Below are 15,591 nucleotides of genomic sequence, written 5' to 3'. Positions count from 1 at the left end.
GCACGGTCTGAGTTCTGTGCGCCACTCACAGCCCACAGCAAAGGAGACCTGTGCAAACACACTGGACAAAGTCTGAATCCCACTATGCAAATGGCCACAAAAATAATGTCAGTGAACATTTTCACTGTCCAGATCATAACTTATAATGTTACCCCTTTTCTTAAAACTGAAGAACTAAAGCATAAATTTCTTTCCAAATAAATTCTGCTCCAAAATATAGATCATAAACATTCCTGACCATACGTAAAGGTTAAATCCTTATTCTGTAAAGAATAGAAATACCTATGGAATTCTATTAAACTTCCATTTCTTAAGAGGCAGCATTTTCTTTTCCATTTTAGAAACAGAATTTCAAAATAAAATAAAATTTGGAAGTAATTTCCTCTAGACCTAGGGATTTCCTAAATGAATCAAAGCACTTTTTAAGCACAAGTAGAATTTAACCAAAACAATATGAATTGTTGTTAAGATAACAGATATAGCCTTTCTAAACCTCCGCCCCACACCTCCCTCTTCCCCTAGTGTTTGTACATGCCTGGTCCACATGGGGAAAACACCACGCGAGGCCCACACGCACCTTCCTTCACACGTGCGTGCAGTTGGTGGATGGCGGGGTGTCCAATCGACTTCTGTTTTCTTTGGCGTTGCTGAGGGAGGACTTGCCACACACATGGCACTTGAACACCTGCTTGTAGGCCTTCCTGAAGTTCTCGGAGAGGAAGGCGTAGATGATGGGGTTCACGGAGGAGTTGCTGTAGGCCAGGCAGTGCGCTGTGACGCGGAAGATGAAGGACGCGGGAGTCAGCGGGAAGACCCCAAACTCAACCCACAGGTGGATGACATGATGCGGCAGCCAGGAGATCCCGAAGACCACGACCACAACCAGGACCGTCTGTGCCGTCTGGGGTCAATGGGGGTGGGGGTGGGTGGGGGGAGGAGGAAGGCACATCAGGAAAGAACCCAGCATTGCAAACACATCCTAAGATAATCTCATGACTCTTCCCATGGGATCCAATCGATACTAAATCTGTGCTCAGCATTGACCTTCAGGTCACAGACTGGTTTTGTTCAAACTTCTCCAGGGCCTGGCATGACCTGGCACAGAAATAACTTAGCTGTGTGTGTGAAGTGCGTGTGAAGGGTGGGACTGGTGCTTAGGTCATAGGAATAGAGAGGTCTAGAGATTCAACACGGTCCCTTCAAAACCTTCAGCAGCACCTGGAGCCTGCCCTGAGCAGTGGCCTCCACAAAGACATGCTTCACATTTTAGGGCAGATGTTTAGTTCTCCTCCTCAGACTTTGGCAAGTTAAGGATATGAGTCTATCCCAGAGACGGTGTGGGTTTCAGTCTGTAGACCAATGAGACCACTTGCTGGCACTGTAAACCTTCCTGTGCTTCTAACCCAGCAACACCCAGAGGCAGGGTCCCTGTGTGTGAGTGAAGGGGTGTCTACGGAGCAGGAATGGGCAGTCCTCCCCATAAGGACCTCAGCAGGGCCGAGCCTCCCTGCCTGCCCTCTGTCCCCTCCTGCCTCCCTCTCCCTGCACACTGCATGGAGACACTCACATCACCTTCTCCAGGGCTGCAAACCTGTGGGCTGGGGCCAAGTACATGTTGAAAGGCAACAACTACGAAGCTGCTGTGATAAGCTGACACTCCATCTCTAGGAGTCAGTCAGACATGGTGATCCACTGATATTTTTTAAACTATAAAATGCAAAGCAATCAGCTGGTTCCTTCCTTCAAGGGTGGCCTCCTCCACCGAGTGAAGCTGAGGAAGCAGCAGGGCCTAGCTGTCTAACGGTGACAGCAGAAACGGGGCCACGAGGATGGCACTGAGGACTGTGTGACCTGCTGAGACCACTCCCCATCTGCCCCCCGACCCCCCAGGGAGCAGACCCCACAGTGATCACTGGCTGTCAGTGAAAGAACTGAGACTTAAAATGGTGAAGACAAGTGCCTGTTGTCCTATGGCTGCACGCAAAGTGAGAGCTAGAAGCCAGGCCCCAGTGACCCCAAAGCCATGCCCTGAATGGCTGGGACACAGGCAGGAACTGCTCAGAACTTCTAGTTACCATCAACCACCTTCCACCCGCCTGGCTGGACTTCCTCATCTGTGCCTCCGAATCACCTGACCACAGGTGTTCACAGGTGGCAGGATTAGATGTTACTGCAGGAGGCACAAAGCAAACAAGTGATCAGCTCAGATGCATTAGGGGACCGTCTGCTCTCCATCCATTTCTCTCTCAGCGCAGAAGACACTGGTTCCCAGATCACGGAGCCAAAACCACTTAAAGGTCCTTCCACCTGCAAATGGAAAACATCACCTTCTTCCTAAGACAACAAGAGCATCTCTACTTCACAACACAGATGCCCTCTGGACATTGTCTCTGGCTTCTGTTAGGGAGTGCCTGCCAAGTACCAAGCTTAGGGCAGGAGGAGAGCCAGCAGCTCGTGGATTAGCAACTAGGGTTGGAGGACCCACAGGGAAATGCAGGGGCTCTCACTGTGTATTTGGGTGATTCAAAATCTACCTTTTTACTATTCATAATCTCTGGTCTGTTCAGAACCATGAACAAGACTATTTTTGTTGATCAACCTGTAGCTTTCAAATGAGACTGGGTTACAATTTGCAATATAATATCAGGAAAGAACACTTAGTTGCCTCTTTCAAAGACTGTGTTATTTATCTAAGGCTATTCCCAAAGGAATTAACTAGAATGCTCCCCACTAAGCATCCATAGGGCTTCTCTATGCTCCCCATCTCACACATCTCAACCCATCAATGGTGAAATTGTGTTGGCCAGGGCACAGGCAGTACCCTGGCAGTTCCCAAGTGACTCCAGGTCAGCTCAGCGATGTTAACTCTAGCAAATGAGTCCATGTGCACCCTTAGACACAGCATATTGTTCATCCATGTGGCCCGCACGTGGTTGTCTCCTGTCTCCCTTGCAAAGAGAGTCCTAGCCTTCCAAGCCCAAGGGGCTGAGAAGCTGGGAGGAGATAGGGGGAATAGGAGGAAATATGAGTATAGGGAAGAAGCCCCCACATGTGGGCAGAATACAATCCTTCAGTCACTATTACTTCCCATGCTGGCTGGATGTTGACGATCTGGTCAGAACAACCACCAAGCTGAGGCTGAGAAAGTTGGACATGCTCATCCCTGCCAGGGCATGGCTCCTACAGATCTCAGACATCTGGGCCTCAGCCCCACAGCTCAGGAAGTTTCTAAACATCTCAGGTGTTTGAAGAACCACTGATAAAGACCACAACAAAAGCAAATCATCTTGCTCACTTCCAGTTATAGGTGAAGTTGTTTCCTCAATGTTCACTACCCCTGATTCTACACACACACACATACAAGCCGTATTCTCTCCAGAAAGACTTGGAAAAGCTGCTTCCTCTCTTTCCCTTTGAAATGTCAGGCTATGGGAAAGAATGCCCTTCAATGGATAATGAGGATGATTTCTTACAGAGCTTTTCTTCATTTCCTACAGCATCAGCCTGAATGAGAGACGGATTTGAGCCTGGTGTATGTACCACTGTGCTCAGCAGTCCACACAGAGTGTGGAATCCCAGCCCAGGGCCACCATCTGCAGGCGTATCCTGAGCCTATACACTGCCTCCTCCACCTGGGGGTGGGTACTTGTAGGTTCCTTTTTGCTCCTTAGGCTGAAAGTATCTGAAAAACATTCATCATTCATCTTCCTGGGACATTCTCTTTTTCAAGTCATCTTAGACATCTGTTTTGTTTTGTTTTTTTCTTCAAAGAATTTTGTTCAAAATATATCTAATGGAACTAGGCTGGACAGAAGAAAAAAAAAAGTACCTAAAAGATGAGAATGATAAAACAAAACAAAAAACAAAAAAAACAAAAAACAAAAAAACAAAAAAACCATGCTGTGATTGTATAAATGACTGTCAAAGAGCTTGCTGAATACTTCCAGCCAGAAGGGGAAGAGTCAGTGAAAGAACCCAGTGGCTGACATGGTGTCAAGAGGACCCCTGTTCCAGGTTCCTCCTGGCCGTGACCAACCCATATGACGTCTGTCCCATTCTGATGGCTTGCAAAGGCTATTCCAGAGCTCATCTTAGTATCTGACCAGCCTGTGGCAGAAAGCATTCCCCTATGTCTAGCTGTGCTTGAGCACAGCGCTGGCTCCATCGCAGGGCTCTATGATGCCATTGCTATTATTCCTGAGTGAAAATTACATCCTCCTTCTGTATTTCCCCCCAAATATGGAGGACAGCTGTCTGGGGATCCCTGTGTGGATAGATACAGCTCAGAGACAGGGAGCTGGACTTAGCCACATAGAGCAGAAACTGGGAACAAGTGAAGCTGAAGTGAGTGAGCTGTGACCATCCGAGCTCCATGGAGCCATCATCCAGCAGGCACTGTGCAGAGACCCGGGGGTAGGGAGTCCTTTGTTCCCTGCCTTCGGGAACTTTCCATTGAGCCTGGCTGTCTACCCCAGACCTCCCTCTTCTTTCTCCTCTCTCCATCCTCTTCTTACCCTCCCCTGCACCTCTCTGCTCTCTCTTTCATAGACACGTACACATACAGACGCACGTACTATACTTTATTTGTTCTGTGCAAACAAGGAGGCAATTAAATATATCAAAGGAGAACTTCTGACATCTGTTCAGAGGCTATTACGGGTCAGAGGCTGTGAGAATGGAAGAGAAACTCTGCCTCCCTCTTCCAAATACCCTCTCCTCGGATAAGAATTACACACACACACACACACACACACACACACACACACACATATATATATATAATACACATACATACACACATATTCACATGCACATTACACACACATACAAATTGAATGAAGTAACTATTAAACTAGTTACTAATCTTTAGACCTTGTTATTGTAAAATAAAACAGAAGTTTTTCTTGTCATTTCTTATAAGACCTGTTCTCATTCTTTTAAGCCTGTTCTCATTCTCTTAAGCCGTGTTTTTCTCTGGGACTTTCACAGGTTTTCTCCAATACTTTTCAAATATAAGAACTAAAATCACCATTGCATGTCGATGAGATCCAGCTAGCCTTAAAGAAATGCTTCGTTTCATCCCTGTTGCTGAGCACAAAATCTCACGCATCAATGACAATCTGTATCATGGGTAAGCAGCATCACCTCCTGGGAGTTCAGCCAGCATCCCTCCTCCCAGGGTCCCCAGGTGGACAAGGCTCATTCCTGTCCCTCTGCAGGGTTGGAGCCCGTGGCCACTGGTCCTGTGCAGGGCAGAAGCTCTGCAAATAACCATCCAAGGGCAAGTATAATGACACTTAATTGTTTTTAATGCATCCCTTTCTTGGAGATGAGGAGTGTGGCTCAGAGGGTAAACTAAGAGATAGATTAAAAACAAGGCCTCACTGAACACAGGCAGGAAACACCCACTCCACCCCACCCCACAATTTTAAGCTGCTGTGCAGACGGGTCCACATGCTGGAACAAGCCTGTGTGACTGATGGCTGCCCAGACACAAGGACAGACACTGGAAGGGGCACGAAGACAGGCCTGCCGCCCACACTGTGCCTTTCGCTGTCAGTTGCTTCTCCTAAAAATTATCTGGCTGTATTTCAAATGCAAGCTGGATTGTGGCTTTTTAACCAATTGTCTAGTATTTCTATTCATCACCTTTGGGAACAAATGTATGTTTCCTACATCATCGCTTATCAACAAGTGAAATCCAGAAGAGCTGTGCTTTACTTAGGTCGGATTCTAAAAAATAAATATAATTAAAATATGATTTCTGCAAATTACTTGTCATTCATCACAATAAATATTTAGAAGGAAAAACAACATATTTAAGATGTTATGTCTAATATTTAGGGGTAGCAATGTCTGTTTATAATCTCCTCTCCCCTATTCATACTACCTAATAATCTCATTCTATTTTCTAAAATTAGACATTATACAGATGTTAACTGAGTACGAGTTAAATTAACCCTGATTTGTAAAATAGCTTTTTCCTCAAAATGTAAAATGTCAAAAATAGCAGGATGTTAGATGGGTTAACATTACTCAGTTTAGACAGGATTCACCTGATAAGAAAGTCAATTAAAAATGGGGCTTTGGCCGAGGTGACTCAGTGGTTAAGCTCTGACCTATGAACCAGGAGTTCACCGTTCCATTACTGGTGAAGGGCACATGCCCAGGTTGTGAGCTTGATCCTCAGTAGGGGGCATGCAGGAGGCAGTCATCAATGATTTTTCTCTCTCATCATTGATATTTCTATTTCTCTCTCTCCCCCTCCATTCCTCTCTGAAATCAATTTAAAAATTTTTTTTTAAATGGGTAGAATCCCCCTCAGAGACTTCTCCCAGTTGTAAATCTCCTCCCAGGACCAACATCAGCATAGGTCTAGAAGGGACAGAGAATGATAGTGCCTCCTCATGGGCTTAAGAGACAGATTCCTTCCCTTCAAAGACAGGCAAGCCAGGGCCTTCTGGGGTCACACCAGAGATGGGAAATACACAATAAAATGACTGCAGATTATACAAATTTTGGATGTGGTAATTTTACTACACTCAGTCCCAATCAAGCTAGAACACAGCTCCTATAGAGGCTCAGAACCCCAAACCTCCATCTACATTTTAATGCTTTGCTTTAGTGGTCTATGTTATGTGCACATATTCATGCATCCTGATGCATCCCAGTGAAGGTTTGTCATAAAAAGAGGAAGAATGAAGGTATCATGATGGGTTGCTAAGAGCTTTCTTTAGGAGTAATGATGATGTCATGGTGACATTTGCTTTTGGAGAAGCAAATGGTTCTCCAGAGCTGATTTTGTGTCTCCATTCTACACCTAACAGTAAGAGCTTCCCTTCTAACACCTGTCCTTAGGAACCAAAGTTTCACAGGTATTGAATGGATATGAGGATAATTAAGGATAAAAACAGCCCTCACTGGTGTGGCTCAGTGGATAGAGTGTCAGCCTGTGAACTGAAGGTTCCTGGGTTTGAGACAGGTCAAGGGCACGTGCCCGGGTTGCAGGCTCAATCCCCAGTGGGAAGTGTGCAGGATGCAGTCGATCAATGATTCTCTTTTATCATTGGTGTTTCTATCTCCCTCTCCCTTCCTTTCTAAAATCAATAAAAATACATTTAAACAATATTTTTTAAAAGAATAAAAACTAAGCTGTAAACAGTGACATAAATAGTATATATTTGCAAATATTACCTTTTTCTTTGATGCCTCTGACTTCTTTGACATGTTCTTCAAGTTTTTATGCAAATGATTAAGAACCTGAAAAACACACACGAATGAAATCAGTTTGCCTCATGTCCCATAATTCACTGTCTTTTTGTACTGGCAATTCTTGGAATTCTTAAAAAGTAACACCACTATTTATAAAATCATTCAAAATGAAATACACATAAGGTGATAACATAATGATGATTGTGAATTGCCTACTGCACCCATATCCAGGTGCAGACCGTGGTCAGAGCACCTGATACAGAATGTTCCTGTGCAAGTCGCTCTAGAGTTTTGTCCAAAAAGAGTCACACCACTACCCATCCTTGTTAGTTCACCTTCAACCTGGATTTTCCCCAAGGTTATCTGTCCTCACCATCCTCAGGTCTCGATACATGTTGGACACAATGTTTAATCCCAGATACGCACAAAAGCTAGATGTCCGTCGCTCTTTTCTCTTTGCCACCTATCTTCACTACAAGTATCCTTAAAGCAAATTTCCACCCATCAGGCCTCCTTTCATTCTTTGTTCAAACCATAATCATTGTGGTGAGTGTGAAACAACCTACACTTGGAGAATCCAGCCTCACTCACAATCCGTACACTATCGGCGAGGTCTGACAATCAATGCCCTGTCAGAAGTCTTCTTGGGAGACATGGCTTTCCTTGATCAGAGAAACTATCTTTGTCTTCTCTTGCCAGTGTGACAGACAGGAGAAACAATGTGGAGCATTTGCCTCACATAGTGCAGGAGTTTCTAGCAGGCCCATACCAGACAGGTGTGGGAACTACTTTCATATCCCATCTGAGTGGAAATCTAAGTAAAAGTGGCCTCTGGTTGACTACGGGCTTTAGACTGTCTGTCAGTTGCTGAGTGAGTCTCTCCAAGAACTCAAACACATTCCAACCGCATCCCCGTTTCCTTCTGGCACCACAGCATGGAAATAATTTAATCAAATTGGACTTCTTGCCAAAGCCCACCTCATGAACTACTCAACTGCACTCCTTAGGTGTTACTGAGATGTCCATGCACTGGATGCAGACTTCTAGGTGATCAGTCATACCTAATAGAAAACCAGAAGATTTATCAACCAAACTTGGGGCCCTACAATGGTTAAGTTGTCACTGGGGTGTGAATTTCTGGCACCAGATCCCCAGCTCTGCTAAAACACTTCTCATTTCCTACAGTGATGTAGCATTATCCGTAAGACAAGACTTTCACCTGCTACAGTAGCACTGGAATCACCCTCATTATGTTGCAATGGGTTAGGTCAGTAGTCGGCAAACTCATTAGCCAACAGAGCCAAATATCAATAGGACAACGATTGAAATTTCTTTTGAGAGCCAAAAACCGACTTCTGCGCATGGGCCACGAAGTTTTAGTAGCGCTCTAAGTGCATGCCCTCACGTGGTATTTTGTGGAAGAGCCACATTCAAGGGGCCAAAGAGCCGCGTGTGGCTTGTAAGCCACAGTTTGCCGACCACTGGGTTAGGTTACTATTCTGCCAGTGGAAATCATGGTACCAAAAATTGGATGGAAAGAGCTTTTGCAGAAGCAAATGAGAAAGTTTTTCAAGGGAGAGGTAGAAGCCGGAAGCAGGATGCTGCCTAGAGATGACTGGCCTGGAGAGGTTCCTCAGTAGCAGCCTCCCCAGCAGGAGACCACAGGGGGACACTGGTCACTGAGGACAAGGGATAAAAAGAGAGAACAAAGAAGAGGCAACAAAACAAAACCAGAGGGAGACACCTGGAAAGGAAGTCAAAACAGAAATGTCAAATGTTATCTGCTTCCTAATGCTGTTCGGGTCTATTCAACAAACTGTGGGTGACATCTCAGTAACACCTAAAGAGTGTTGTTGAGTAGTTCATGGGCAAAAAACCCAACTGTGCTGTTCCTAGCTCTGCTTTGCTTTAGTGGTCTATGTTATGTGCACATATTCATGCATCCTGATGCATCCCAGTGAAGGTTTGTCATAAAAAGAGGAAGAATGAAGGTATCATGATGGGTTGCTAAGAGCTTTCTTTAGGAGTAATGATGATGTCATAGTGGCATCTCTGCACTGCTCTATGCACTTAGAAGTATGTGTAGGAAGTATGTGTAGGAGACATATATTCAAATCCGAGCCAGCTCATTATGGGCACCAGATTCATCTGGGAGTGTGGAGACACTTGGCAGGATGAGCATGTCACAAGTAATGGATGTCTGAACTTAACATTCAGGTAGCAAAATCCTTAACTGATGAGTTTACACTTGATGGTTGAACTAAAGAAAAGCAACTTGACATTACATATTATCTCCATCTGTTCAAGCCACGAAGTGAATTTGCTTAATTACGATGTATTCAAAAGATGATTTGGACTTATGCTTAAAAGCAAACTATCTCCATATTTTAAAAAATCCCTATGATCATTTGTTTACTGAATTTTTAAAAACCATTTTCAAACTTTGCTCTAAGAAAGACATGTAGCCTAATTTATTTCTAGAAGTTTACGTTGGTCATTTCCATTAAGAAGACCTAAAAACTTCCAGGAAATGAAGAAATTGTGCTTCAGTTCTAATCTATGTAATTATGAATTAAGAGGTACATCTGTGAACAACCCCTCTTGTCCCAAGCATCATGTCTTCAAGGTCCTCACCAACTGTCCCCTCCATCAGAGGACAGGGAATCCCTGCATTGAAATCCTTCCTGAACCATTTGCTAGCTTCCTGATCTGATCAGTTGTTTCATTCCTCCAAAACCCCTTTCCCTTATCAATGAAACAGGGACCAGAGCTCCAGCCTGGGGGTTAAATGATCCAGGGCACATGTCAGTCTGCTGCGCTGTGCAGAGAGAGCCCTGTTCTCTATTAGCAGAGGCCCCTGAGTAAGCCAACTATTTACCAAAGAGCTAAGCTAGAGTTCTTTTCTAAATTCCTTATTCCTTTCATGCAGGCCATTTTTAAAAATAATATCCAACACTATCACCATTCAAAACAGACATAACTCTGCATGGATGGTATGGGTTGGGGATAAAATCCAGGTGGCTTATATTAAATATTATTGGTGTGAATAGTATTTTCTAAACTGAATAAAATTATTGTTGTACCTCATCTGGTTATTCATGCCCCTGCAGTCAGAGCCATATCAGAAATAGAATGAGACTCACCAAGAGATGGAGATAATGTGGTGGAATATCAGAATTGGGGTCCAAAGGTGTTTCTCTGATGGTGATGGTAACTCCCAGACTGCATGCTGGGGACATTGAGTTTTACCTCTCAGACAGAAATCACATGGGTATTAGGCATATGCTTTTTTTTTTTTTTTTTTTAATATATTTTATTGATTTTGTACAGAGAGGAAGGGAGACAGATAGAGAGTTAGAAACATCGATGAGAGAGAGTCATCGATCAGCTGCCTCTTGCACACCCCCTACCGGGGATCTGCCCGCAACCAAGGTACATGCCCTTGATCGGAATCGAACCCGGGACCCTTTAGTCCCCAAGCCGACGCTCTATCCATTGAGCCAAACTGGTCCCGGCTAGGCATATGCTTTTTTACGCAAATATAAACAAGTTGTGTGAAATGTTAAAGACTTTTGATCTGTATGAAATCTTCAAAGCCCACGTGTTATTAATGCAAGAGAAGGTGGGTCTGCTGAGCACTACGGGTACTAGTTGAAGGAAGAGTAAGGACAATGTCAGTGCGCATGAGCAGGTCAGGGGAGCTGGACCAGGTGTGCCCTCCCCAGGAAGGGAGTCAGTAGGATCTGCCACCTGAGTCACTTACCTCCTTTACACAACCTCCCTAAAAGGACCAAGACCCATTCATCCCAAGTTCTCTGGAGACACAGTCAGGACTCTGTGAAGAAATGCTGCTTTCCCACTGGGTTTACATGGCTAAACCTCTGTGTGAAATAAAATTGAAGTTCTATCCCCAGGGCAATGGTTCTACAGAGCCAGGTCCCGCCCAGCCTCCCTTATGGGAGTCACCTCCTCATGTCCCAGCTGAGTGCTGGCCAGGGGACAAGGGGCCCCGCCACGGGGCAAAAGGCCCACAGGCTCAGAGTGATGGGTGCTCCTGGTGACTGCAGTCTCAGGCAGGCTGGCCAGGTTTGAGGAGCTAAACCTGAGCAGGTTTCCCTGTGCCTAGATGCTGAGCCTGAGCCTGCCTGTCTGCTGCCAGGACAACCTGGGGTGGCAGAAGGCTGCCACCTGGGGGTAAGTGGGACTCTGGGAACTTTCCCAGCGTCTCCCAAACTTCTGGTAACTTTCTCCACAACATCAAGCTGGCAAACTGGTGGTGGCGACAGGGATCAGGACAAAACGATGGGGGCCACTGTTGGGACTTGGAAAGGGGAATGGGGACACGCAGAGAAACCCCAGGGCCCTCTCACCCCAACAGCCAGCTACGCCACCCCCATCCCCCCACCTCAGCCCATTCCTACCTTGGCATAGCAGAAGCAGATGAGCAGCAGGGGCAGCAGGTAGCCAAAGACAAAGGTGCACACCACGTAAGCCTTCTTGTGGCGCTGGTCGGGCCATTGTTCCCAGCAGAAGGTCAGGTTGCTGTTGTTGCCAGACTCCCGGTGGAAGAGGCGCTGGTGGTAGGCCACCGGGGAGGCCATGGCGATGGACAGCGCCCAGATGCAGCCCATGCCCAGCAGCGCGTTGCGGGACACCCGCAGGGAGGAGGAGCGCCTGGAGTGCACAATGGCCACGTACCGGTCCACGGACATCGCCACCAGCGTGAAGATGCTGACCAGCATGGACACCGTGAAGAAGTAGTGGGTGAACTTGCAGATGAAGGCGCCCAGCACCCAGGAGGGCAGCACGTACACCGTGGCCTGGAAGGGGATGCAGAAGAGCAGGTAGGCCAGGTCGGCAACGCTCAGGTTGAGGATGAACAGGTTGGTGGTGCTGCGCGGCTTGCCCGGCTTGCTGCGCGCCATCACGATGATCACCAGGCTGTTGCCCAGCACGCCCAGCATGAAGATCAGGCCAAACACCACCAGCGTGATGAAGTTCTCCATGCCAAAGCCGAAGAGCTGCGGCGGCGGGTCCGGGGTGGGGGGCTGGGGGCCGCTCGCGTTCCCCTCGCTGAGGTTCCCGGCCACCAACTCCATGACCTGCAGGGACGTTCCCCAGGCGGGTGCGCTGCTGAGGGCTGCCTGCCTGGGACAGAGGTGCCAAGGGGGGAGGAGGGGTCCCCTCCTGGGTGGGACCCAGCCCCGAGCTCAGAGTGCCAGTTTCCGAGCCTGAGCAGCCCTGGCAGCACTGTCTTTGGGAGGGTCTGGCTGAGTGCTGGACCTTCCGGGGCAGAGGCGGCAGCCCCGAGAGCTCTGGGGAGCCCTCCCCGGCCGCCTCAGCCCGCTGCGCGGACTCTGAGCAGAGGCAGGAGACCGCGGTGCAGCCCAGGAGGTGGAGAGAGCCCTCTCTGCGCTTTACCTGCTCTGGATCCCTGTGACCCACTCCCTCGCTCAGCTCCCGGGGTGGCTTCCCGCCACACCTGTTGCTCTGAGCCGCTCTCTCGCCAAGCTCGCCAGAGGCTGTGCTGTGTGCGCACAGGACTCCTGGCGGTTCCTGGAGAGGAAGGCTCCCCAGGATTGCCAACCGATTCCACTCCCAGCTGTTGCCAGGGTTCCAAGTCGCCAGCAGAGCCAGCGCTCTTTCTGCACTTTCCAGGCAGTTGGCAGGAAGGTGCTCCGGCAGCTCGGTTGCAAATGAAAGGTAATGTGGCGGGAGAAATCCGCGCCCCTGGGAGCCTCCCTGCCCCCGGAAGTCACCGCGCGGAGACTAGACCAATCCTAAAGGATGGGTCCCCGCCCACCTCCTCACTGGAATCAGCCTCAGTGCAGAAAAAGGGTGGTTCCGCTGGCCGCACAGACCCAGTGGCAAGGGCAGCTGAGCTGCTCAGAGCGTGGGCGGGAGGCCAAGGGGTGAGCAAGTCTCCTCACCCATCAGCACCTTTCAATTTTCTCCCAGTGAGAGCGCTCTCCTAATAAGCCTCAGGAAGTCCATGATTGGCACTGAGAAATCCCTAATCCCCACTCTCACCCTGCCCACAGCTAGGAGCTAAAGAAGTGTGTGTGTGTGTGTGTGTGTGTGTGGGGGGGGGGGGGGGGAAGGGGGGGGGAAGAGAGAAGAGAATAGCCTGTAAACAAGCATAAGTGAGATGAAAGGGGAAGGTATATGCTCACATCACCCAAATTTAGATCACTTTTGCCTTACATTGCTCATCTGAGTGACAGAGACAGAAGCACCAACATGAAATATTTGTAAAGTGAAAGAGCATGTTTAATATCACTGTTGTAATGACAAGAAAATGAGCTGCTTTAGTATAGTACTGTCAGTAAATGCCATCAGAGCCCAAATGGGTTCATTTATTTGCAGCATTTATATGATTTGTCCTACAGTCACTTAAAAAACAAACAAACAAACAAACAAACAAAAAAACATCAGCATGTTTCCTACATTCTCCAAATGGCAAGGGAGTGTCCCTGCACCAGACACAGTGTTTGAAAGAACAGGTAATGCACAGGTGAGTCGGGTGGGACACAGAAATGTAGGTGAGAACAGAGTGAGTGCTGTGATAGAAGTTTGCACAATCCTGAGGGAGGGCCATCTGGAGTTTGGGAAGTCGTATCTCATTTCTCTTTCTTTTTATCTCACTGGTTCTGCTCTGCCTCATTTCCAGAAATGTTTTAATGCAGTTCGTTGAACACCTACTATGTACTAAGTACTTTACTTTCAGTCATTGTTTCATTTTGTGGACCCTGAGAAAGAAGCTACCTACCACGAAGGACCAGCAGCCATTTCTACACAGGGGTCTCCCTGCAAACTGCACTTCAGGGATACGCCTGCACTGAACTGCCCACCTGCTCTGTTTTTACCATCTGAGTCAGCCCTTATAAAGAAGTTCCTGGAAACCTATTTCAACCAATAGGACTGTGGCTTTCCCTGTCCATCAATTTTTACCAACCAATCAGAGTGTCTGCATTCTGACCAATCAAACTGCAAGGATTTTGAGTCCTAATTTGCATGATGATGGGCCAATCAGGGGTCAGGGGTGGTAATTTCTCTCTATATAAGTCACCTTCCCCTCTGGCTGTAAGAGTACATGCTCTCTTTCCAGCTGAGGCTGAAGACAATGTTTCCCTGATGGATTTGAAACACGAAAGATGTCTCAATGAACCAGAGCAGAGCTGGAGAGGAGCCTTATCCCAGGGCCTACTATCTCACAATTAAGCAGATTACACTGAATAAAGTTTACTTCTTCATCACACCCCTAATTGGGGATCCCTTTTGGAGTTGAACTAGCCCCAAGGACCATCATTTGACAATTTAATCCTTGTGATTATCTTTCAAGGAACTTACAACGTAACAAGATAAGGGTGTTTCTGGCAAGGGAATTGTTTTATCCACACACATTTCCCTGAGGACAAAATTGAGTGTAAGTAACTTGCTTATCCAAGTATCTTACTAAAACAAGAGCACTCTTATCTTCCCTAAGAGGATGCTGCCAAATATCATTGAATTGCCTTACCCATCGGTGTTACTGTTTCTCCCAAGGAGCTCTCTGACTTACACTTTCATGGCATTCTTCATTGCTCTGAAAGTTATTTGTAATAATAGTTAGAAGAGAGTGGGTTGTTGTTTTTTTTATTATTATTGTGATAAGCTCTTTTCAACATGGAATATATGTGAAGATATTATATCCAAATACCACATGTAGCCACCACCCAAATTAGAATAATAAAAAATTGTCAATAGAATTGCAGCTACTTTTATGTACTTCCCCAATCACAACCTCCACCCCCACCCTCATCATCTCCAGGTAACTTGTGTGGTCTATTAGTAATTTATTTATATATTTGTGGCATATGCATATGTTTTTAAATAATAAACTGTTTTTTTTAAATTTATTTTAATGTTATACATCGGGTCTCATAATGCTTTTTTCCCCTAAGGGTATAATTTGCTTGCTATTACTATTGATGTCAACATTCTTTGCTTTTTATTGGCTTGCTAGATAATTTGTAAACTTCCTATGTCCTGTGACTTAGAAGTAGCTCTTGGAAACAGCACGTAGCTGAATTACTTTAAACTCCAATTTGACCATCTCTAATTTTTTTAACTGGAGAGTTTGGTACATTTATATGTATTGTTATTATTGATCCATCTGAACTTACTTTTAACATTTTATTTGTTTTCTATGTCCATGCTTCTTTTGAATCCCTCTTGTTTTACATCTTTTAGATTTACTTTTTGTTTGTTTCACCCTAAAATGGGAAGAAAAAGGAACTTGTTAATCTAACCAAAGCTGACTCATGCATTCCTTTGGCAGGAGAGCTTATATAGCTGGCTCTCTCACTGATGGTGGAGTTCAAGAATCCTGGTATTTTA

At 46.3% G+C, this 15,591-nt stretch overlaps 1 protein-coding gene across 1 annotated transcript; it reads right to left on the bottom strand.

Moving 5' to 3' along the window:
* Positions 1-583: 583 nt before the first annotated feature.
* On the bottom strand, positions 584-12,311 carry GALR1 (galanin receptor 1; the record flags this gene model as incomplete). The annotated part of the gene is made up of 3 exons (XM_084886978.1): positions 584-901; positions 7,195-7,260; positions 11,634-12,311. 3 exons carry the CDS (start codon positions 12,309-12,311, stop codon positions 584-586), a joined length of 1,062 nt encoding a protein of 353 aa, XP_084743104.1.
* Positions 12,312-15,591: the final 3,280 nt, after the last annotated feature.

The sequence above is a fragment of the Pipistrellus hanaki genome (assembly GCF_964339955.1).
Source record: "Pipistrellus hanaki genome assembly, chromosome: 6".
In the NCBI taxonomy this organism is placed as follows: domain Eukaryota; kingdom Metazoa; phylum Chordata; class Mammalia; order Chiroptera; family Vespertilionidae; genus Pipistrellus; species Pipistrellus hanaki.
This window is presented reverse-complemented; position numbering and strand designations above follow the sequence as displayed.